Source organism: Bufo gargarizans, chromosome 3 (genome assembly GCF_014858855.1).
Source record: "Bufo gargarizans isolate SCDJY-AF-19 chromosome 3, ASM1485885v1, whole genome shotgun sequence".
In the NCBI taxonomy this organism is placed as follows: Eukaryota; Metazoa; Chordata; class Amphibia; order Anura; family Bufonidae; genus Bufo; species Bufo gargarizans.
In genome coordinates this window covers 153,697,373-153,723,701 of record NC_058082.1, presented here as the reverse complement: position 1 = coordinate 153,723,701, position 26,329 = coordinate 153,697,373, and the positions used below count along the sequence as shown (strand labels likewise).

At 42.3% G+C, this 26,329-nt stretch overlaps 1 protein-coding gene across 9 annotated transcripts in view; it reads left to right on the top strand.

Moving 5' to 3' along the window:
• The window catches only part of KLF12 (Kruppel like factor 12), a 253,007-nt gene that overhangs the window by 206,133 nt on the left and 20,545 nt on the right, over nucleotides 1–26,329 (top strand). For all 9 annotated transcript variants that reach the window (XM_044284575.1, XM_044284574.1, XM_044284572.1 and 6 more), the window contains one exon: nucleotides 8,918–9,075. In XM_044284575.1, coding sequence (XP_044140510.1) covers nucleotides 8,918–9,075 — 158 coding nt within the window. The remainder of the gene's footprint in view (nucleotides 1–8,917; nucleotides 9,076–26,329) is intronic.

Here is a 26,329-nt window from a genome sequence, read left to right as displayed (position 1 = left end):
TGTGTCACCTCCAAAAACGGTTTAAAAGTAAACATGTAGGATTGGTGACCAAAAACATAACCATACCTTTTCTTGTTCATATCTGGTCTTCTAATCCTGAAAAATGCTTCTTTTATGGAAATAAATGTTTTTGTGCACCATGTAGGGGGCTGATCCATTCAGTGCACCTTGCTTCTCCAGAGCCATCACTATCCGCTCTGAAACCTCAAAAAGGGTGAGGTGCTAGGCGGTGTTATGGTGGATTAATGGTGCACCAAATGGAGCAGCCACGTCCACTGTGCACTGCAAACTTATTTGCATAGAAACAGAAGTACTTCTCCGGATTTTCTCAAGAAAAGTATGGTTATGTTGGAGGGCACCTATTCTATACGGCACTGTGCTTATTATGAAACCATTGTACAGAGCCCATTGAAATCAGAGGTCTGTGTACAGTATGTAATTCCTGGACAAACTGGTTTAAAAAAAGAGCCACTCTTAAATTAACAGTGGTTCTCTGTTGTGGATGATGGCCGATGAGGAACCCCTGCTGTATATATATCCATATTCCCTAAAAAGGTATATTAATAGGGAGTTGTCTTTCCCTTTTACCTGGAAACAGGTGTGTGCACAGATGGGTACTTCACATTAGCTAATATCTGAGAAAGGCAAGTACTCTATAAAGGGTGAGACGTTGACCGAAATGGTGGCCGTAAAGAGAGACATTTTTCTGACTCCTGGTATATAGTTCCCATTTTGCCAGGAAACTAATGCCTGAGCTCTACTTTAGCTTCCTTCTGGTTAACTAATAAACTTTTGATAATTAATCTCATTATCTGAAATACAGCTAAACACTATGTGAAGAGGTCCAAGGCATGACTTACTGTAAATTGTCACTAACTTCATGCAACTTTTGCTGTTATAGAGACAGATCAAACGTTGTGATTGGTGTTGTCTGAGTGCTGAGACCCCCACCAATCTCAAGACATTTCAAAAGTTGTGTGAAAAGTTAGTGACACTTTAAAGGTTAAAGGGATTGTCCCACATCGATAGCCCTCCTTAAATCAAATCATCGCCTTGATTCAGCTGATTGATGAAGGTCTAGATGCCAGAACCACCTTGCCGCCCCTTTTCCCCAGGAAGAAACAAACTGCCAGCGACTGCCCTTGTATTAATACACGGTGCCCATTCAAATGGGGGCACTGCCCCTCCTAATAGTGAGCCAGAGGAAGGAACATGTCCAGATTCCTGAATAGTTCATATGTGGTCCTATAGCCTCATTGATTGAACACTAATTGTAAACATTGTAAAGGTCTGTACAATAATTGCATGTATTTTTTGCAACTTACTGACTGTGTCAGGTGGGATTCAAGAGGATTTGCACTTTCGAACTGCATTACCTCTGCATATAATGACATTTAAAAGTTAATGAATACTGAATATTCTATAGAATATCAACATCGCATTACATACATATTCATCACAGCTTATATTAGATTATCCCGACAAATAGTATTTAACACCCATATAAACAGATGCAAGAAGCACATGGTTCTGTATAGCAATTGCTCCCCCTTGTGGACATATTTATGAATGCAGAGAGCAAACTACATTATATTGTAAATCAAAGCTCTGAAAATAATCCATCGCAACCGCATTTAGGTAATTCATTTCCCTTGGAAAATACATTCAAGATATTTTTAATAAAAGTCCTTTTTTTCTGGGAAAGATGTATAATAAGCAATATGGCAGCTTCTACAATGTTTGCCGCAAAGCTTTTCCAGGCTCCTGAATTATAAATATTAGGAAACAAAAATATAAATATGTTAATTTGAACAAATGTTTAATTTGCATTATTTATTAAAGCTGGAAAATCTGGCCTACATTTACAAAGCCCTTACAGAGTCTGCTTCATATAAGAAAATGTCCTTGTCTTTCATGATCGGGTGTGCTGTCCGCATCCATTGTTCCGTTCCGCTGGCCCCACGAAAAGGATAGAGCATGTCCTATTCTTGTCCGCGGACAAAAGTAGGCATTTCTGTCATAGGGCCGGCCATGTGCATTCCTCAAAATGTGAAACGCATGTGTCCGGTATCTGTTTTGTGGATCTGCAGTTTGCAGACCGCCACTTAGTCGTGGATCCTTAAAGTGATGTTTTTCTTTTGTTGATCTGAGGCTCCTTTCCGGAGTTAAGCTTCTTAATATGCAATTTTAGTTTTTGGTGCAATGAGGGCATCACCATTGCTTTTGTTGAATCCATGCTCCACTGTCTGGTCCTGTCAATCAAAGCTTCCAGGAAGTGGCTGGCCTCGGAAAGAAGTGGAGCGTGGGTGCAACAAGAGCAGTGGCGGCACCCTCATTGCACTAAAAGCCTAATTTACATATTATGAAACTGTATCAGAACTCAGATCAACAAGAGAAAAACAGCAATTTAATCAGATGAACCACAGCTAGGTGTCTATGCAAAATGCTGAATAAGGAGCTCGCTGGTGACAGATTTTTTTTTTTTTAAGAAATTGGTTGACATATATGGTATATAAAATCTATGTAAATGTTTTCTATTTAATGATATATGTAATGTGTGAATTATTGCTATATATGTTCTGTTCTCATTAGATATAACTGAAGGGAAAGGAAATTTATCCTGAAATAAATTATATAATGTGGAGATATGGAGCCCAGATTTAGAATTTATGACACCATGAATCTTAGACCTGCTCTGCCGGGAACAGAAGGTTCTATTGGCATCACTTCAAGAAAATCTAATAATGTGAAATTTTTGGCGAACGGTACATCAAACATATAATCTAATTCCTAGCGATATTAATGGGTGGTCTCTCTCAGTAACTCAGCTGTAAAAGGGTTATAAACTAAGGGGGATACTTATTAAGATTGTTTTCTACGCCAGTCTTGGTAAGCGTGCTGTCATTAACCACCTCAGCCCCCCTAACTGAAACCCCCTTAATGACCAGGCCACTTTTTACACTTCTGCACTACACTACTTTCACCGTTTATTGCTCGGTCATGCAACTTACCACCCAAATGAATTTTACCTCCTTTTCTACTCACTAATAGAGCTTTTATTTGGTGGTATTTTATTGCTGCTGACATTTTAACTTTTTTTGTTATTAATCGAAATTTAACGATTTTTTTTTTAAATGACATTTTTCACTTTCAGTTGTAAAATTTTGCAAAAAAAACGACATCCATATATAGATTTTTCGCTAAATCTATTGTTCTACATGTCTTTGATAAAAAAAAAAAATGTTTGGGTAAAAAAGATAAAATGGTTTGGGTAAAAGTTATAGCGTTTACAAACTATGGTACAAAAATGTGAATTTCCGCTTTTTGAAGCAGCTCTGACTTTCTGAGCACCTGTCATGTTTCCTGAGGTTCTACAATGCCCAGACAGTACAAACACCCCACAAATGACCCCATTTCGGTAAGTAGACACCCTAAGGTATTCGCTGATGGGCATAGTGAGTTCATAGAACTTTTTATTTTTTGTCACAAGTTAGCGGAAAATGATGATTTTTTTTCTTACAAAGTCTCATATTCCACTAACTTGTGACAAAAAATAAAAACTTCCATGAACTCACTATGCCCATCACAAAATACCTTGGGGTGTCTTCTTTCCAAAATGGGGTCACTTGTGGCGTAGTTATATTGCTCTGGCATTTTGCCCAGATGCGTGAGAAGAAGTTTGAAATCAAAATGTGTAAAAAATGACAGGTGAAATCCGAAAGGGGCTCTTTGGAATGTGTGCCCCTTTGCCCACCTAGGCTGCAAAAAAGTGTCACACATCTGGTATCGCCGTACTCAGGAGAAGTTGGGGAATGTGTTTTGGCGTGTCATTTTACATATACCCATGCTGGGTGAGAGAAATATCTTGGCAAAAGACAACATTTCCCATTTTTTTATACAAAGTTGGCATTTGACCAAGATATTTATCTCACCCAGCATGGGTATATGTAAAATGACACCCCAAAACACATTCCCCAACTTCTCCTGAGTACGGCGATACCACATGTGTGACACTTTTTTGCAGCCAAGGTGGGTAAAGGGGCACACATTCCAAAGAGCACCTTTTGGATTTCACAGGCCATTTTTTACACATTTTGATTGCAAACTACTTCTCACGCATATGGGCTCCTAAAATGCCAGGGCAGTATAACTACCCAACAAGTGACCCCATTTTGGAAAGAAGACACCCCAAGGTATTTCATGATGGGCCTAGTGAGTTCATGGAAGTTTTTATTTTTTGTCACAAGTTAGTGGAATATGAGACTTTGTAAGGGGAAAAAAAAAAAAAGAATCATCATTTTCCGCTAAATTGTGACAAAAAATAAAAAATTTTAGGAACTTGCCATGCCCCTCACAGAATACCTTGGGGTGTCTTCTTTCCAAAATGGGGTCACTTGTGGGGTAGTTATACTGCCCTGGCATTTTAGGGGCCCATATGCGTGAGAAGTAGTTTGCAATCAAAATCTGTAAAAAATGACCGGTGAAATCCGAAAGGTGCTCTTTGGAATGTGTGCCCCTTTGCCCACCTTGGCTGCAAAAAAGTGTCACACATGTGGTATCGCCGTACTCAGGAGAAGTTAGGGAATGTGTTTTGGGGTGTCATTTTACATATACCCATGCTGGGTGAGATAAATATCTCGGCAAAAGTCAACTTTTCCCTTTTTTTATACAAAGTTGGCATTTGACCAAGATATTTCTCTCACCCAGCATGGTTATATGTAAAAATACACCCCAAAACACATTCCCCAACTTCTCCTGAGTACGGCGATACCACATGTGTGACACTTTTTTGCAGCCTAGGGGCGCAAAGGGGCCCAAATTCCTTTTAGGAGGGCATTTTTAGACATTTGGATCCCAGACTTCTTCTCACGCTTTAGGGTCCCTAAAAAGCCAGGGCAGTATAAATACCCCACATGTGACCCCATTTTGGAAAGAAGACACCCCCAAGGTATTCAATGAGTGGCATGCCGAGTTCATAGAAAAAAAAAAAAATTGGCACAAGTTAGCAGAAATTGATTTTTTTTTTTTCTCACAAAATCTCCCTTTCCGCTAACTTGAGACCAAAATTTCAGTCTTTCATGGACTCAATATGCCCCTCAGCGAATACCATGGGGTGTCTTCTTGGTGTTATTTGTGGGGTGTTTGTACTGCCCTGGCATTTGAGGGTCTCCGCAATCATTACATGTATGGCCAGCATTAGGAGTTTCTGCTATTCTCCTTATATTGAGCATACAGGTAATGAGATTTTTTTTTTTCCGTTCAGCCTCTGGGCTGAAAGAAAAAATGAACGGCACAGATTTCTTCATTCGCATCGATCAATGTGGATGAAAAAATCTCTGCCAAAAAAAAAAGGAGGGGAAAGGCGTCTGCCAGGATATAGGAGCTCCGCCCAACATCCATACCCACTTAGCTAGTATGCCCTGGCAAACCCGATTTCTCCATTCACATCAATCGATGTGGATGAATAAATCATTGCCGGGATTTTTTATTTTTTTTATATACAAAGTGTTTGCCAAAGCATATGAACACCGCCACCTCCTCAGCTCATATGCCTCAGCAAACGTATCTTTTACTGCAGAGGAGAAATCTCGTCTTGCAGCGCCGCATACACTGACTTGTGTGTAATCTGACAGCAGCGCAATGCTTCTGTCAGAATGCACATCAGTGCTGCAGCTAGTCGATCGGTTGGTCCACCTGGAAGGTAAAAAAAAAAAAGAAAGAAAGAAAAAACCAGGCCGCAACGCAATAAATTTTATTAACTTTATAATAACTTTAGAACAGAACATATAAACTTTATTTAACTTTTGAAACTGAACGTTAACTTTTTTGCTTACCGGTGATTTTTTTTTATTTTTTTTATTTTTTACCTTTTATAGGACAAACCTCTCCTTCCCCATGGGACAATGTGCAAAGCACAAATCGCCCAAAGATGTGGCGAAGTACATTATGCACTTTATCCTAGGTGAAAGGAGAGGTTTGCAGCAGCTGTGAGTGAAAGGGCCCTAATAGCCCTGTGTACCTGTCCTGTGAGATGCAATCCCTATGCTAAGTGTACCTGTGTGTGGTACTTCCGGAAACACTCTCCAAAGCATAGGGCAGGGTGGTCAGGGCAGTCAGGACAGAAATGGCGGGTGTCATGTCTTATTCCACTCCTGCTACAGACACAACATTTTTTTCGGGGTGGCGGTCGGTTTGAGGTACCAGCAACGACACTGGGGAAATGTCGCTCGTGTAGACGGCTAACTACACTGGTGGATGGGGCCACGGAACCTCCTGGGTACAGGAGGTTCGCGATGATCTCTTCCTGAAATTTGAGGAAGGATCCTGTTCTCTCAGCCTTACTGTACAGAACAAAGCTATTATACAGAGCCAATTGAATTAGGTATACAGACACCTTCTTATACCAGCGTCTGGTGCGGCGGGACACTAAATACGGAGACAACATCTGGTCATTGAAGTCCACCCCTTCCATGAGCAAATTATAGTCGTGAACCGAGAGGGGCTTTTCAATGACTCTGGTTGCCCATTCAATTTGGATTGTCGTGTCTGCGTGAATGGAGGAGAGCATGTAAATGTCACGCTTGTCTCTCCATTTCACCGCGAGCAGTTCTTCGTTACACAAGGCAGCCCTCTCCCCCCTTGCAAGACGGGTGGTAACGAGCCGTTGGGGGAAGCCCGCGCGACTAGTTCGCGCGGTGCCACAGCAGCCAATCTGTTCTAGAAACAAATGCCTGAAGAGGGCCACACTTATAGAAATTGTCCACATAAAGATGGTACCCCTTGCCAAATAAGGGTGACACCAAGTCCCAGACTGTCTTCCCACTGCTCCCCAGGTAGTCAGGGCAACCGACCGGCTCCAGGGTCTGATCTTTTCCCTCATAGATCCGAAATTTGTGGGTATAGCCTGTGGCCCTTTCACAGAGCTTATACAATTTGACCCCATACCGGGCGCGCTTGCTTGGGATGTATTGTTTGAAGCCAAGGCGCCCGGTAAAATGTATAAGGGACTCGTCTACGCAGATGTTTTGCTCAGGGGTATACAAATCTGCAAATTTCTGGTTGAAGTGGTCTATGAGGGGCCGAATTTTGTGGAGCCGGTCAAAAGCTGGGTGGCCTCTGGGACGGGAGGTGGTGTTGTCGCTAAAGTGCAGGAAACGCAGGATGGTCTCAAAACGTGTCCTGGACATAGCAGCAGAGAACATGGGCATGTGATGAATCAGGTTCGTGGACCAATATGACCGCAATTCATGCTTTTTGGTTAGACCCATGTTGAGGAGAAGGCCCAGAAAAATTTTAAATTCGGAAACTTGGACTGGTTTCCCCCGGAAAGATTGGGCATAAGAGCTTCCCGGGTTGGCGGATATAAATTGAGTGGCATACCGATTTGTTTCTGCCACGACTAAGTGCAAGAGCTCCGCAGTCAAGAACAGCTCAAAAAATCCCAAGGCCGAACCGATCTGAGCTGTCTCAACCCGAACTCCAGACTGCGCGGTGAAAGGGGGAACTACAGGTGCGGCTGAAGTTGGGGACTGCCAATCAGGGTTTGCCAGCACCTCAGGGATTCTAGGGGGTCTACGGGCCCGTCTGTGTGGTGGCTGCGACGGGGTAACTATTGCACGTTGCACCGTATCAGCTTCAACTGCCCTTCTGGTGCTCGCCACTTAACCATGTTGTACGGCAGTGCTGGTACTAGGTCCAGGATGGGCTGCGCTGCTGGTGTATGCCTCACGTAATCCGACAGCGCCAGCCCCACTCTGCTGCCCTTGAAACGGATCCTGCGCAACCTGTGGTCTAGCGACACGGGGCCGGGTACGCCTGGTGCTATCAGGGACCTCAACCTCCTCGTCTGAACTTTGGGTCAGACTGCCACTGCTTTCTACAGGTTCATATTCTGACCCGCTAGATTCATCAGATGAGGGTTCCCATTCCTCATCCGACTGGGTCAGAAGCCTGTAGGCCTCTTCAGAAGAATACCCCCTGTTTGACATTTGGGCAACTAAATTTAGGGGTATTCCCTGAGACTACTATAGAAAAAAAGCAAGCCTGTCTTACAAATGGGAGGCTAGCGAAGTACCGGAGGCCGCTGCGATTGATAAAAAAATATCAAAACTGATTTTTTTATCGCCGCAGCGCTTGTAAAGTGAATGTGCAGTGATAAAAAAATATATATATTTTTTGTCACTGAGGTGGGGCGGGCGTGGGTGAACGCACGTGTGGGCGACCGATCAGGCCTGATCGGGCAAACACTGCGTTTTGGGTGGAGGGCGAACTAAGGTGACACTAATACTATTATAGATCTGACTGTGATCAGTTTTTAACACTTACAGATACTACAAAAGTACAAATGCTGATTAGCGATACGCTAACAGCGAATCAGTGACTGCGGTGCGGTGCGGTGGGCTGGGCGCTAAATGATCGCTAAACTACCTAACCAAGAGACCTAAACTATCCTAAAACCTATCAGTCAATACCAGTGAAAAAAAAAAGTGACAGTTTACACTGATCACTTTTTTCCCTTTCACTAGTGACAGGGGCAAGAAGGGGTGATCAAGGGGTTAATTGGAGTGATGGAGGGTGATCTGGGGGCTAAGTGTGGTGTTGGTGGGTACTCACAGTGATGTGTGCTATTTACTAAATATGATGTGTTAGCTGGCTTCTGATTAGTTTTTTTGAAAATCATCTACCTTTACATCCTACATATATCATCACAACTCTGTATGACATCCCAAGGATGAGCCCTCCTGGATGATGACTTTTATTCTCATTGTATGTCCACAGCACTTTAAGCAAAGAGCTGTTGAACTGGTCCATAGGATAGAGAGGATCCATTTGCAGCTTTTACGGTATTTCTCAGCATAGATTCAGTTTGTACTTTCTTTTGTGGAACTTTTGAGTTTTTGTTTTTGCTTTTTTGCAGCTCGACCTCACCATTTATTATTGAAAGCACAAGACGCCAGCAAAGGTCAGAATCTCCGGACTCCAGGAGGAGAAGAATACACAGGTGTGATTTTGAAGGATGTAACAAGGTCTACACAAAAAGTTCTCACCTAAAGGCGCATAGAAGAACTCATACAGGTAGAGTGCCATCTTCACAATCAGTTTCACATTTCTCCAGGAACGATAAACTTTTAGCTAATGTTAGGCAAAGTGTTCAGTAAAAGCATTCAATGCTGTTTTAGCTCTGACAGTGAACTAACAGTCAATGTAGAAAAGACATGCAAAAATAGTTCATCTACACATATCTCAGGTCACCAGTCATTTCCCTCCTACAGCTTAAAGAGGACTTGTCACCACTGCTGACATGTCTGTTTTAATAGCTCCATGCATTCCCCGTGTAATACCAATTCTGGATCCTCTATTCTTATTGCTCTATGTTGTGCCATTCCTTTATTATTTCTACTAGAAGTTATCATTGAATTCCTAGCAGTCTGCAGTAAGGGTACAGAGGGTGTTAACCAGTTGGGGTGCGTACCTGCACAAACTCGCTTTATCCAGTCAGTGCTGCCATTGTTAGACTGTGTATAACTATTGTTACATGGGGAATGCATATAGCTATTTTATAACAGGCATGTCAGGAGAAGTGACAGGTCATCTTTAAAAACCTAACTGTCCTGTCCTAACTGCTGTTTGCATTACTGCTTACTCTGAGGTTGCCAAATTGGCTTCAGGGAAGTAATGGGGATTTACTTCCCAATTGTCAGTGGACGTAATAAACTGCATTTATATGCAGCATTGTTTCTGGGCAGCAGAGTGCTGCTCACACAGCACCATCTGCTGGCCACAAATGATGATTCAGGTGTCCGCATGAAAGATGAATTCACCCAATGAGCGAACATTTTGCTTGTTCATCGTGTGATCTGCAACACTGTTATACTGGCAGAGTAACGGGAATGAGCGTTTGTAGTAACATTCATTCCTGATAGTCTGCCTGACAATCGGGCATTGTAAACCCGCCATACCTCTGCTGGAGATATAAGAACACATTTATAATGGCAGGTTTACACTGCACCATGTGCAGGATGATTATTATGAACGCTCATACAAACGCTCATTCTAGATAATTAGCCCATGTGAAGGGGCGCAGAAGGTGCAGACACCTCAATCATTGTTTCAGGGCAGCTGTGTTAGCGGGAATCTGCTGCCCACAAAGAATGAAGTTCTAGCCTATGACCTCCAATGCTGGAGGCCACCCCAGCTACTGGAGAACAGGAAGGACTCAGCGGAGCTGGGCCTCCAGGCAGCAGCAGGGTGAGTGATGCAGTACCCATGTCTGCCCTGGATGGCAGGATGGTGGTTGGCACAGAGCACTGCCATGACACTGATTATGAAAGTGTAATTGGTGGTGCCCTGAGGAAGCTCAGATTGAAGTTTTGTTGAAATGTTGCAATGACTTCTTCTGCCACTAGATGGTGAAATAGAATTGTGTATGGCCGTGTAATGTCTTTTACAAGAGGTTTATTTTGATAATGAAACAATAGGGTTTTTTATTTTAATTATTTTGTTTGATCTAATTTTCTTACATCATCGCTATTTTTACTGAAAACATCAAACGCGAATAGGCAAATACATAATGCTGTGAATGCCTGGGGTTATATAGTCATTTTGAGGTTATAAATTCCTTACCAGTCAATGAGAATGATCTCTTCAACTCACGTGTTTCTTCTCCTTGCCTGTTCTTCAAGTCCATAATGAAAAATAAAAAAGAAATCAATAACTTGCTAATTGAGATGAATTTAAGAGAGCACAAGAAAAACACAGTTCTTGAATAAGAAGAGCTTTTGTCCATTCACAATTTTTATTGTAACTTCACCTCATTATTTTATTTTATACAGCTTAAATGCTTCAAATTCCTTTCCAAGTAATGAAGTAAAATATCAGGATCCACAAAATGCCATAAACAAATCCGGGCTTCACAATGACATTTGTTCTAGTCTGTGTCTATGGTAAATGTGTGATTCTATTGTGCCATTAACACTGACTAGCTTTTCATCATGACAGTACAGTAGCCAAGTGAATGACCACCTTTTTTAAACCCACCATTGCCCACGTTCTTTTATTTATTTTTTAATCTAAATAGGTCCTACATTTTGTGCTGATAAATTTCTAATCTTATGACTATGAATATTTTAGGTGAGTTATCGATGGATTCTCCAATAATAATGTTTTATAAAAAGATCAAAACCATATTCAAGACTTGGCAAAATAAACACTATGCGGTACTCCACCCTAAATGGTAGCCAACACAACAAGAGCTATTGTGAGGGGAACGTAGCAGGCACTGGTACTTTAATAATACATTTTTTAAGTGGAGGTAATTCCTCTGTGTGTTGGCATGTAAGAATGCAAAGAGTACATGCTACATATAGACATGTCAGAATATAAAGGGCAGGACAGATATTAAAAGGTAGTACAAATGAAATCATAATGGCAAAGACATTATGTAGATACATGGTATATCATGCAAAGTCATTGGACATTATTTTGACTTGAGGAATATACAGTTCATGAGCCATATAAGATGATTGGTGAAGTAGCAGGACGTGAATGTGGATAAACTGTGCCACTGAACAGATTTGATTGGGGCTACTGCTAAGGGTGCTATATAAGTGCCCCCCCCCCCCCCCCCCTTCCCCCCGGTCTTCATACATTAGCATCTACAGTTGCAAGAAAAAGTATGTGAACCTTTTGGAATTATATGGATTTCTGCACAAATTGGTCATAAAATGTGATCTGATCTTCATCTAAGTCACAACAATAGACAATCACAGTCTGCTTAAACTAATAACACACAAATAATTAAATGTTACTATGTTTTTATTGAACACACCATGTAAACATTCACAGTGTAGGTGGAAAAAGTATGTGAACCCCTAGACTAATGACATCTCCAAGAGCTATTTGGAGTGAGGTGTCAGCCAACTGGAGTCTAATCAATGAGATGAGATTGGAGATGTTGGTTACAGCTGCCCTGCCCTATAAAAAACACACACCAGTTCTGGGTTTGCTTTTCACAAGAAGCATTGCCTGATGTGAATGATGACTTGCACAAAAGAGCTCTCAGAAGACCTACGATTAAGAATTGTTGACTTGCATAAAGCTGGAAAGGGTTATAAAAGTATCTCCAAAAGCCTTGCTGTTCATCAGTCCACGATAAGACAAATCGTCTATAAATGGAGAAAGTTCAGCACTGCTGCTACTCTCCCTAGGAGTGGCCGTCCTGTAAGGATGACTTCAACAGCACAGCGCAAACTGCTCAATGAGGTGAAGAAGAATCCTAGAGTGTCAGCTAAATACTTACAAAAGTCTCTGGCATATGCTAACATCCCTGTTAGCGAATCTACGATAAGTAAAACACTAAACAAGAATGGATTTTATGGGAGGATACCACAGAGGAAGCCACTGATGTCCAAAAACAACATTGCTGCACATTTACAGTTTGCACAAGAGCACCTGGATGTTCCACAGCAGTACTGGCAAAATATTCTGTGGACAGATGAAACCAAAGTTGAGTTGTTTGGAAGAAACACACAACACTATGTGTGGAGAAAAAGAGGCACAGCACACCAACATCAAAACCTCATCCCAACTGTGAAGTATGGTGGTGGGGGCATCATGGTTTGGGGCTGCTTTGCTGCATCAGGGCCTGTACGGATTGCTATCATCGAAGGAAAAATGAATTTCCAAGTTTATCAAGACATTTTGCAGGCAAACTTAAGGCCATCTGTCCACCAGCTGAAGCTCAACAGAAGATGGGTATTGCAACAGGACAATGACCCAAAGCATAGAAGTAAATCAACAACAGAATGGCTTAAACAGAAGAAAATGCGCCTTCTGGAGTGGCCCAGTCAGAGTCCTGACCTTAACCCGATTGAGATGCTGTGACATGACCTCAAGAAAGCAATTCACACCAGACATCCCAAGAATATTGCTGAACTGAAACAGTTCTGTAAAGAGGAATGGTCAAGAATTACTCCTGACCGTTGTGCACGTCTGATCTGCAACTACAGGAAACGTTTGGTTGAAGTTATTGCTGCCAAAGGAGGTTCAACCAGTTAATAAATCCAAGGGTTCACATACTTTTTCCACCTGCACTGTGAATGTTTACATGGTGTGTTCAATAAAAACATGGTAACATTTAATTCTTTGTGTGTTATTAGTTTAAGCAGACTGTGATTGTCTATTGTTATGACTTAGATGAAGATCAGATCAGATTTTATGACCAATTTGTGCAGAAATCTATATAATTCCAAAGGGTTCACATACTTTTTCTTGCAACTGTATATAAGATTCTGGACTCTGCTGCAGGGGAACCACCAGACGGCTTCCTTTTGGAGTAGTCTTTTTTTCAGTATACTTCTGACCCACAGGGTTCAAGAGACACTGGTGCGAAACACTGAGGGGTTAGGCAAAACCATAGTCATTTAACAAGCAAACGTCAGAGCAGACAGAGTTTGAGAAATCCATAGTTAGTCCAAGGGTCAGGGCAGGCAGTTCAGGGTCAGTACAGAGATCAGGAAGAGGCCAGATCAGGCAACATAGTCAAATACAGAGGCAGGCAGAAGTCAATGCATGGGAGAGCAAACAAGACTAGAAGTGCACCTTTGAATGGCTGGCATGTATATCATAGGGGCAGGCCCATTCACAGTAGTTATAACTTATTGCCCCCTTTCAGCAGCCAGTCCCCCCTTCACAGTATTTATTAACTCCTTTCAGCAGTCCCCTCTTCACAGTAGTTATTTATTCCCCTTTCAGCGGTTCCCACAGTAGTTATTAACCCCTTTCAAAATCAGCAGCCAGCCACGGACGGTAGCCTTTCACAGTAGTTACTTTCTTGTAACTTATTTCCCCCCCCTTTCAGCAATTCCCACAGCACGGAGTCAGACCAGTATGCCCCGTACTTGCCGATAACCACAAAAAGGGAGGACTTTTGGCCGTCCGTCCTGGCCTTGTGCCGGACAGAGAACCAGGAGTCTAAAAACCCGACTATCCGGTCTAAAACCGGATGTCTGGACACCTTACGTGCACACCAGGAAGAGTGAGATGGTAGCAGTGTCGGATTGGCCCACCAGAGTGCCAGGGGATCCACTGGTGGGCCCAAACTCTGACAATGATGGACCTCTAATAAAACAGAGCCCTTAAAGTCCTGTATGCGCAGAGGGTGGGCCCTCAGAATAATTTCCTCTGGTGGGCCCGATGGACTTCAGTCTGACGTTGGGTGGCGATGGGCAAAGACTGATGAAATAACAGCAATCCACAAAGAAGTAATTCCCAAGCGGTGAACTGGTATATATCCTGACAACAATGTATCCATCAAAGTCAAATTGAATCAAAGTAATAGTTTCAGTTTTTACCCCTCAAACCATATATTGAGCTAAATTGTCCGTATTTAGTGTCTGTGATTTGATATAGGATAATTTGTGTCACTTTAGAATGGAAAGAGAGAATAATTATACAGAGTAACATAATTTAGCATTTGCTAGCTATTTTATAGATAAGAAATCATTTCTTGAATGGCTTCCCTTCTCAATCTGGAGTTATGCAACTACTGCACATGGAGCACTGGACATGAAAATCTAGAGAGCTTTGTGAAGAAACAGTGTTAATCATGTTTTTGATATACCAAGAGTGAAGTTAACATTATAAAGCATTCCCACAGCAGAGCACTTACGAGCTTGCCAATGAATCTACTGCATTTTCCATGGGTTAGCACCTGAGTTCTTGATGTTCAGTGGCTTTGTGCCCCATGCCTTGGTGACACTTGGTTTGAAGGGGTTGTCCGGTTTCATGGTATTGATGACCTGTCTTCTGCATAGGTTACCAACATCAGATCTGTGGGGGTCTGATTCCTGGCACCCCCGCCAATCAGCTGTTTAAAAGAATGGATGGGATGAACAGCTGTGATTACACTGCATTGCCATTTGCCACTATAAAATAGACGCAGGTAAACATTGAAGAGGACGCATCACTCACACAAGCGCAGTGGCCCTTTGAAAGAGCTGTTCACCGGAGTTCCAGGCGTTGGACTCCCACCGATCTGGTATTGATGACCTATCCTGAGGACAGGTCATCAGTATCATGAGACTAGATAACTCTTTTTCTTCAGTCTAGAGTCTTAAGGTGGCCATACACAACAGTCTTTTGTTAGGCGAACCCATCAAGAAGGGCAGGTTTGACCCCTGATATGATGTTGGGTGAAATGAATATTTTTGCCCGATCCTTTTGCTCTCCAGTGAAATAAGCTGCCACCAGAAGTGTTTGGCAGCGGGTTTCTCTGCTCTCCCTATAGAATATACATACCAAATGTGTATGGTGAAACCAGGAGGGAGCCTGGAGATATAGCTGTCAGCCAAACAAACATTTGGCTGGCCGCTATTGAATGTGTATGGGCGGCTTTATGGTTTCTTGTCTAAGTGTGTCCCTGGTGCTTGGGTTTTGTCAAATCTGTTTGGCCTTGATGTCCAGAACTTTGAATGTTCCTTTAACTGTATCTTTGTGATAAGCCCATAAGGGTGAAGTCAAAGCAGCTATCATTTGAAAGCCACTTTGTACTAATTGGTCAGAGACAATAAATAATCTATATGCAGTAGGCAGATGTATATTGATGTCTAAGAATGTGGGCCCACTAAAGGATCCACCAGTGGGCAAGTAAAATACATTTCTCTAAATATAAAGATAGTATATGTCACACTTGCTGTCGGGACCCAAATACACAATGAGGTAGATTTACTATTGAAAATGTGCCAAACGTCTAGTGCAGTTTGTGTAAATACAAACTGGTGTACGTGCCTTGCACCACGTTTACTGTTTCAGATTATGTTAGACATTTTTACACCTCACCCAACAAGAACTGTAACTTTGTCAAAAGGAGATGTGACTTTATGGGAAAGGGATGTGGTTAAAAATTTGTCATTCGCTGTAACAAATCTGGCACGGTTTAAAACTGTCTAGTCTAAGTTTGCACTTTCTCAATGTTAGACAGTATTTGGGGGATGTTAGAAGACAAGAGGATACCCTAATAGCACGTCATTTGATGGAAAAACATGGAGGCTAGGCCTCAGTGATCAAATTCCAAGGCATCAAACGTGTGTGCAGGCCCCCAAGGGGTGTTGACAATATGCTACTCAGGAAAGGAATTTACAAACTGTTAAGCCATATGGTCCCAACGTTTCCATATCCTATGGATATTCCCTATGCTACTGTGAGAAGCTACAAGATACCCTGTCCAATATGTGTTGCTCCACATGGCAACGTGTTTCATCAGTCAGTTCAGTGCAGAGTGACTGGCCCTGGATGGAAATATTACAGTTTAAATGCACTGACTGGAAGTATAACTTAAAGGGGTTTTCTCACCTCAGACATTGGAGGCAAATCTCTAGGATATGCCCCCAATGTGTGATAGGTGTGGGTTCCACCTCTGGGACCTGCACCTATCTTTAAAATGGAGCCTGCAAAGTGAAGGAAGGCACACCATACTTGCGTGGCCTCCCTCTATTCGCTCCCAGGGGAATGCCGTAAATTGAGGAGCGCTGGCTCTGCTATTTCCATCAGCCCCATAGAAGTGAATGGAGCAGTGGCCGCTCTTGCACAGTTTGTTTCCCTTTCATTTCAATAGGATTGCCAACAATAGGCGAGTGCGCAGCTCGGTTATTTTATGCTCTTCCATAGGAATGAAAGTAGGGTGACCACTCATGTGCGGTGTGCAGGGGCGGACTGGGAACTTAGTGGCCCTGGAAAAAATACAAAAAGTGGCCCTGTTTTGCAGTTGTGTCCAAATTGATGGAAGACGGGACCAACAATACCATATATAGTGGCACATTATACCACCCCAACAGAGCCAAATATCACAGTCCATCGCAAAATAAAGCAGCAGCACAGAATACATCAATCACTGCAAAAGGTGCACCACAATGATGTGCAAGAGTGATCTCACTATGGAGGTATGTGGGAGCTTGGCTGTGAGTTAGATCTTAGCACCATTCAGACTGTGTTCACACACCATAGGTAGTCTAGTGGTAGGACCCATGCCACACTGATATACCTTGACTGTTGTGCAAAAGGGCTCTGTTGTGTTCCTGACTGGAATATATTGGCTAAAGTCTCAGTTTTTAACATCAGCCTGAGGGATTAGCCAGTATTGTCAGCTGCATATCATTGTGGTGCACCTTTTGCAGTGAGTTATGTATTTGTATATTTTCATCCACACACTACTCCATTTTGTGTAGGATGCCGTTGTGGTGCATGTGGTCCACTGCCGACATCCTCAATTGTATGCATTTTTGGCTGGGGATTGCCGCTAGCAACGGATCACATGCGGAGGAATTGCTCCCCCGGTTTTAAACACGCTACCTTTAATAGTGAGAAGTGTTCTCATTCTAGGTAGTTGCAATAATGTGGTGGATGGGTCTGACAGTTCAATCATATCTAGTGATTATACGGTCATTATTGGTGTACAGTCATATTGTCACGGACACTTCTGTGACAGGTGCCAGGAGATCAGAGAGACTGGCAACACGTCGGTTAATCTGATTGGTTCCTTGTGGATCATTTGTGTCTATGTTGTTTTGGTAATGACCACACCTTTTGCAAGTGTTGTTTGTTTGGTCACTTAACTTCCCCTATTTATTTCAACTTACCCCTTCTGGGGGTGCGGTTTATAGCTTCAGTTTATGGACTCTGGGCTAGCTGGTTGTTGGATCTCTGTTGAGCTCCTGGCATTGCCTTTGCTCCACATGAAGTTAAGTGTCGTCTTCCCTATTTGTATTTTGTTTGTTGTATTTCCCTGTCTTTTGGATCTCGGCCTGAGGGAGACTCCTGTTCATCCTTCTGGGGGATGAATAAGTTGTCTCAAGTCCTGTCACTATAACAGGGCCCTACAGGGTGTGTTAGGGCTCTAGGTTCCTGTGTATGAACTTTCCTACCACCAAGGTAAGTTCATACTGATAGTTAGTCAGGACTTGGATTAGGGTTGTTCTAGGAGGTGACCTTCTCCTCTACCCTAGTTTCCAGGCCTAGTTCCTTTCCTCCTGTGCTCGGTGTGGAGTTTTCCACCCACACCGCATCCATGACATTATAAACAGCTGAATAACCGTCATTTTTGTTTGTCTGTATCAGTTCAGCCATGGATGCGATCGCTGCACTGGACGGAAAGCTGCAGGGGCTGTTTCTGGAAATAGCTGACCTCCGCACGACCGTCTCAAAGATTCAGAGACCACAGGCGGCTGATCCTAGTGGTCGTTACCAGGCCTGTCCTGAACCTAAGGTTGCCCTCCTGAATAGATTCTCGGGGGGGGGGGGAAGTGATCATTTCATTCGATTCAGGAAAGCGTGCAAATTGTATTTTAAGCTATGGCCACACTCCTGAGAGTCAGAGAGTGGGTGTGATTATTTAGTTTCTTAACCCCTTAAGGACACAGCCTTTTTACACCTTAGGACCAGGCCATTTTTTGCAAATCTGACCAGTGTCACTATAAGTGCTGATAACTTTAAAACGCTTTGACTTATCCAGGCCGTTCTGAGATTGTTTTTTCGTCACATATTGTACTTCATGACACTGGTAAAATGAAGTTAAAAAAAATATTTTTTTTGCACCAAAAAATACCTAATTTAACAAAAATTTGGAAAAATTAGCAAATTTCAAAGTTTCAGTTTCTCTACTTCTGTAATACATAGTAATACCCCTAAAAATTGTGATGCCTTTACATTCCCCATATGTCTACTTCATGTTTGAATTATTTTGGGAATGATATTTTATTTTTTGGGGATGTTACAAGGCTTAGAAGTTTAGAAGCAAATCTTGAAATTTTTCTGAAATTTACAAAAACCCAATTTTTAGGGACCACTACAGCTCTGAAGTCACTTTGCGAGGCTTACATAATAGAAACCACCCAAAAATGACCCCATTCTATAAACTACACCCCTCAAGGTATTCAAAACTGATTTTACAAACTTCGTTAACCCTTTAGGTGTTGCACAAGAGTTATTGGCAAATGGGGATGAAATTTGAGAATTTCATTTTTTTGGCTAATTTTCCATTTTAACCCATTTTTTCCACTAACAAAGCAAGGGTTAACAGCCAAACAAGACTGTATCTTTATTGCCCTGACTCTGCCGTTTACAGAAACACCCCATATGTGGCCGTAAACTACTGTACGGCCAGACAGCGGGGCGTAGAGTGAAAGGTGCGCCATATGGTTTTTGGAAGGCAGGTTTTGCTGGACTGTTTTTTTGACAACATGTCCCATTTGAAGCCCCCTGATGCACCCCTAGAGTAGAAACTCCATAAAAGTGACCCCATCTAAGAAACTACACCCCTCAAGGTATTCAAAACTGATTTTACTAACTTCATTAACCCTTTAGGTGTTGCACAAGAGTTATTGGCAAATGGGGATGAAATTTGAGAATTTCTTTTTTTTGCCTAATTTTCCATTTTAACCCATTTTTTCCACTAACAAAGCAAGGGTTAACAGCCAAACAAGACTGTATCTTTATTGCCCTGACTCTGCCGTTTACAGAAACACCCCATATGTGGCCGTAAACTACTGTACGGCCACACAGCGGGGCGTAGAGTGAAAGGTGCGCCGTATGGTTTTTGGAAGGCAGGTTTTGCTGGACAGTTTTTTTGACACCATGTCCCATTTGAAGCCCCCCTGATGCACCCCTAGAGTAGAAACTCCAAAAAAGTGACCCCATCTAAGAAACTACACCCCTCAAGGTATTCAAAACTGATTTTACAAAGTTTGTTAACCCTTTAGGTGTTGCACGAGATTTAATGGAAAATAGAGATACAATTTCAAAATTTCACTTTTTTGGCAGATTTTCCATTTTAATATTTTTTTTCCAGTTACAAAGCAAGGGTTAACAGCCAAACAAAACTCATTATTTATGGCCCTAATTCTGTAGTTTACAGAAACACCCCATATGTGGTCGTAAACTGCTGTACGGGCACACGACAGGACGCAGAAGGAAAGGAATGCCATACGGTTTTTGAAAGGCAGATTTTGCTGGACTGGTTTTATTGACACCATGTCCCATTTGAAGCCCCCCTGATGCACCCCTAGAGTAGAAACTCCAAAAAAGTGACCCCATTTTAGAAACTACGGGATAAGGTGGCAGTTTTGTTGGTACTAGTTTAGGGTACATATGATTTTTGGTTGCTCTATATTACACTTTTTGTGCGGCAAGGTAACAAGAAATAGCTTTTTTGGCACCGTTTTTTTTTTGTTATTTACAACATTCATCTGACAGGTTAGATCATGTGGTAATTTTATAGAGCAGGTTGTCACGGACGCGGCGATACCTAATATGTATACAATTTTTTTTATTTATGTAAGTTTTACACAATGAATTAATTTTTAAAACAAAAAAAAGTTTTAGTGTCTCCATAGTCTAAGAGCCATAGTTTTTTTTAGTTTTTGGGCGATTATCTCAAGTAGGGTCTCATTTTTTGCGGGATGAGATTACGGTTTTATTGGCACTATTTTGGGGTGCATATGACTTTTTGATCGCTTGCTGTTGCACTTTTTGTGAAGTAAGATGACAAAAAATTGCTTTTTTTACACCGTTTCTTTTTTTTTTTTTTTTTACGGTGGTCACCTGAGGGGTTAGGTCATGTGATATTTTTATAGAGCCGGTCGATACGGACGCGGCGATACCCAATATGTATACTTTTTTTTATTTATGTAAGTTTTACACAATGATTTCATTTTTGAAACAAAAAAAATCATGTTTTAGTGTTTCCATAGTCTAAGAGCCATAGTTTTTTCAGTTTTGGGGCGATTATCTTGGGTAGGGTATGATTTTTGCGGGATGAGTTGACGGTTTGATTGTTACAATTTTGGAGTACATACAACTTTTTTGATCACTTTTATTAACTTTTTGGGGAAGTAAGGTGGGCAAAATTTCAATTTCATCATAGTTTTAAATTTTTTATTTTTATGGCGTTCACCGTTTGGGTAAAGTAACATGACCGTTTTATAGATCAGGTCGTTACGGACGCGGCGATACCAAACATGTGTAGGGAATTTCCTTTTTTTTATTTTTAATCAGTGATAAATGTGTTTTTTGATTTTTACTTTATTTTCACTTTTTTTCACTTTCTTTTTGACCCAGACCCACTTGGTTCTTGAAGATCCAGTGGGTCTGATGTCTGTATAATACAGTACAGTACAATATATAGTACTGTACTGTATTTTACACTTTGTCTGAACAGATCTATGCCTTCTCAGCCTTTCGCCTGAGAAGGCGTCCTGTTGCCATGGGAACCTTCCCCGTCTGCTCAGTTATGGTCAGAACTGCGCAGACGGGGAAGGGTAAGGACGGGGCTTGGGGGGCTGTCTGGGAGCTCTCTCCCTCTCCATTCGGAGGGGCTGCAAAGGCACAGCAGCCCCCCGATGGGAGAGGGAGGGAGCTCCCTGTGCTGTTAACCTTTTCCATACAGCGGTCCGTACGGACCGCTGTATGGAAAGGGTTAAACGGCTGACATCGCATCACCGATGTTAGCCGTTTATACCAGGGTGCCAGCAATGTGCTGGCACCCTGGTATACCCACTAGACGCCAACGATTACGCAATGGGAGGCGGGCGGGGGATTGCGATCCCGCCTGCCGCACCGCCCGCCTCCCGCACCGCCCGCAACCCTCCCCCTGCACCTCCCACCCGGCAAAAATCACTAAGGGGTGCAGGGGGGGGGATACAGATGCATTTTAGGAATACTAAAGTTTCTGATCCCCGCGGTCAGGGACCGCGTGGATCAGAAACTGCAGAAATCGCAGCAAACCGCAGGTCTGAATTGACCTGCGGTTTGCCGCGATCGCCGACATGGGGGGGTCACGGGACCCCCCCGGCGCATTTAGCCTAGGTGCCTGCTCAATGATTTGAGCAGGCACCGGGTTCCGATCACTGCCAGCCGCACGGCAGTGATTAGAAATACACAGGGCGTACATGTACGCCCTGTGTCCTTAAGTACCAGGGCACAAGGGCGTACCTGTACGCCCTATGTCCTTAAGAGGTTAAAGGGGACGCCCAGTCTTGGGATTTTTCTCTGCCGACCGGATCACAGTTCCTTGGTAGATTAATTTTTCTGAGATTTAGGTCTCATCTATGATGACCCAGATAGGACCTCCCTGGCCGAGACCAAGTTACACGGCCTGCGTCAGGCAGAGCGTTCTGCGGAGATCTATTGCTCTGAGTTTAGGAGGTGGGCTACGAATACTGAGTGATATGATCCGGCTCTCCATAGTCAGTTCTCTCAGGGATTATCTGAGAGGCTGAAGGACGCTTTGGCCTTTCATAAGAATCCTGAGTCTTTGGAAGCCTCTGTCTCTTGCTGTACGTATTGATAGACGCCTTAGAGAGAGAGAGAGATCGAAGGGCCCACTCTATCAGGATCTTCTATTACATAACATATCATCTTCCTCTGAAACTTGGGGTGAAGCTATTCCTGGGTTTGGGTCGGGAGACTAACCCATGCAGTTAGGGGGAGCTACCCCTGTATCCACTAGTAATAGTAAGGGAATTTAGTTTTTTTCTGAGGAAAAAGGGACATTTTATCAATGTTTGTCCAGACATGCAATGGCAAAAGGAGAGAAAAAAGACATTTAATTCTCATTTGACTCTTGGAGAGGAGAGACAGAAAATGTGCATTTGTCTTTTTTACTGGTAGTACTCGATTTCTCCTGACTGCCGAGGTGGCGCTAGAGTCCAAGAATGTGGGGATTGAGGTGTTTATCCACAGTGGGGCAGGGGTGTACCTGACTTTCATCAAGAATTTATCTTGTGTGTTGTGTTGGAAGGTCTCACTGCTCTGGTGGTTCTGGGTTTACCGTGGTTAAGTAAGCACAATCTAACTATCGATTGGCAGGCTAGGCAGATTCTGGATTGGGGGGATTATTGCATTGACAATTGTCTTAATACATCTTTTTCTGTTGAAACTCCCAAGAATTTACCCTGTTTTATATCTGACTTTGCCAATGTGTTTTCTGTGAGTGGATGCCAGGAGTTACCTCCACATTAGGAATATGATTGTCCTGTCAATCTTATTCTCAAAGCTAAATTGCCTAAATCTAGGTTGTATAACCTTTCTGAATCTGAAAGACAGGCCATGAGAGAGTATATTACAAAGAGTTTGGCCAAAGGACATATAAGACCTTCCAAGTCTCCAGTGGCAGCAGTGTTCTTTTTTGTTAAAAAGAAAGACAGAGGTCTTCGGCCATGTCTGGATTTCTGTGAACTTAATCAGATTACTGTCCGTGATCCTTACCCGCTTCCTTTGATTCCCGATTTGTTTAACCAGATTATTGGCGCCAAGGTGTTCTCCAAGTTGTCATATAATCAGGTTTTTTTAGTTTGTCTTTATAAAAAAATAAAAATAATCCTGTACAACATTTCCTGTACAGCTTTGATTTTCTCTGTATTTGCAGACTAGCAGGTTCTGTCTTCACCGTGAATCCCATCAGAACTGCTCAGAGCCATTATCTCTTAAAGGGGTTTTGCCATCTCAGACAATGGGGGCATATCGCTAGGATATGCCCCCATTGTCTGATAGGTGCGGGTCCCACCTCTGGGACCTGCACCTACAATGAGAACAGAGCGGGGACATGAACGGAGGGCGCACTGCGCATGCGCAGCCCCCCTCCATTAGTTTCTATGGGGCCACCAAAAATAGCCAAGCGCTGGCTCGGCTATTTCCGTCTGCCCCATAGAAATGAATGGGAGCAGGGGCCGCGCGTGCGCTCCCATTCACTTCTATGGGAGCAGAGCCTGGTGGTGGACAGGGTCCTCCAGCCACAAATCTCCCTACTCTGTTCTCGTTGTAGGTGCGGGTCCCAGAGGTGGGACCCGCAGACATCAGACAATGGGGGCATATCCTAGCAATATGCACCCATTGTATGAGATGGGAATACCCCTTTAACCCCTGACAGTTAATAAATAGTCATTATAGCTAAACATCTACCAGTTTAATTAAGAATATGGCTTAAATAAGTGTTTATGAGCCGTCAGGAATTCTGAGATAAGGGCTACACATGGAGCTGTCAGAGCTGCTATCTGATGGATTCAGTGTAAAAAAAAAAAGAAAGAAAGCCAGTCTGCAGATATACTGAAAGTGAAGACTGTAGAATAAAAACTGTTGAAAAGACCTATTGAAAAATTTGGTTTAGCTCAAAATGAGTAAAATGCAATGATAAAAACATTGCCCCCAAAGGTGCTTTTCTTAGCCTTTAAGATCACATTCTTTTGCACACTAGAAAATATGTGAAAGCTCCTATCAGTTTCTCATATGTCCTGGTTTTGTTGACAATGTAGTCAATAGTTACAATACTTTTAGTTGTGATTATAAGAGAGCAGGGAATAAAAGACCATAATTTACATGTCTTCATATGATTTATCACTACATTATACACCTCCCTTGCCTTCTATAATGGGCATCCTCTCAATCTTTCAACATTGGGCCCATTGACATAAAGCCAGAGTAAGAAGACAATGGACTGAAATGACTTTTGTAGGGACAGACCTAAATGCATAGTGAAGGCTCATGTCTTGTAGCAGAAGTGGTATGAAGGCATTAAATATAAAATTAGAAATAGGGTGTGCCTTACCATTTAATCACATTCCTTTTGTTCATTCAAAAAGACACAATTAAGATGAGCATTCATAATGCTCTAAAAGGATAGAAGTGCTACCGATGAAAACCTTTTATTTCTGCTCTCTTTTCTAAAGGATCCATTAGCAATGTTTTTATAACTATAAAGCAGATTGCAGCACACTGACTAATGCATTGCTCAAGTTAAGTTATTTATTGTTAACCCATTCAGTACACCTACTGCCCTTTTTTTTATATTTTTTTATTAGTGTTTACATGTCCCTTCTCCATAGTGACAGAGCATGGTAACAGCCCATTGTCAATGTAGTGATACATTTCAAGGAAGAATAACAGAGGAATGCACATTATTATTTATAGATGTATTTGAAAACATATCCGTAAAGCTGACCAGTCATATTGAATGAGTGTCAGGGCACAAAAAGTCATATCAGTACAACTGTCATTAAGGGTCCATGTCATCCACTGAAGATTATGCTTTTAAAGGGGTTCTCTATTTCCCATAATGATTTTTGTTATCTGCATTCATTACCCCAAACACTGCATATTTATGGCAAAAGTACCTGTTTTCCCTCAGCCATGTTCTTGGTATCACTGCATCCTGGCAGGATGTTTGCACGGCTTACGTCCTGTCTTCCTTCTAACCAAACACACCATGTTGTATTGTATCACAGGGCTTTCTCTAAGTAAAATGGAAAGGGGTGGTGTATGGGTGTAACTACTGCACCTGGAACAGTGCGACAGACAGAAAAAACCCTGAGAAACATTATAGAAGGAGGCATACTGGGTGTGGTTAGCAATACCGACAGGAAGCTGAGCAAAGCAGGAAGTTCTGCATGTAAACATCCTGCCAGAATGCAGTGATGAGAACAGGGGAAAGAAAATGCTGACATGAAGGGCTGGTATTTGGAGGATTTCTCTTGATCATCTTTGAGATGTTTCTGCACCTTGATTGGAGTCCACCTGTGATAAATTCAGTTCATTGGACATTATTTGGAAAGATGCACCCCTGTCTATATGAGGTCTCACAGCTGACAATGCATATCGGAGCAAAAACCAAGCCATGAAGACAAACTTTGTGGCATCGTACCCAAGAAGACTGGGTGCTTTAATCACTGCCAAAGGTGCTTCAACTAAGTAAAGGGTTTGAATACTTATGTCAATGCAATATTTTAGTTTTTCCTTTTCTATAAATTAGCAAAGATTTCAAACATTCTTTGTCCTTATAGGGTTTTGAGTGCAGAATGAGGGGAAAATGTTTTATTTTTTTATTTTAGCACAATGCTGCAACATAACAAAATGTGAAAAAGTGAAAGAGTCTGAAGACTTTCCGAATGCACTGTATGCCATGTTTGGGGTACTGAAAGCAGATGTAAAAAATCATTACGGGACTGGAGAACCCCTTTAACAATAGATTTGGTGCAATAAAAAGATTTTATTTATTTTTAGTAGCATTGAGCGAATCAGGTTCAGACTGCTCTATCTGAACCCAATCCGTCTCAAAACTTCATTTATAATGCGTGCTCCGAATGGCAGTAAAATGTATGGGTCCTCCTGATGCCGCCTTCTTCTAGCCACAAGTAACACAAGACTTGCTTGTGCCTATGACGTTACAGTTCGGTTCTGCACATACATTACTATTTCAAAATCCGAAGCTTGGTTTCGTTGAGGCACAAACACATTTGAAACAGTAATTTATGTGCAGAACCTAACTAACGTCACAGGCACGAGACTA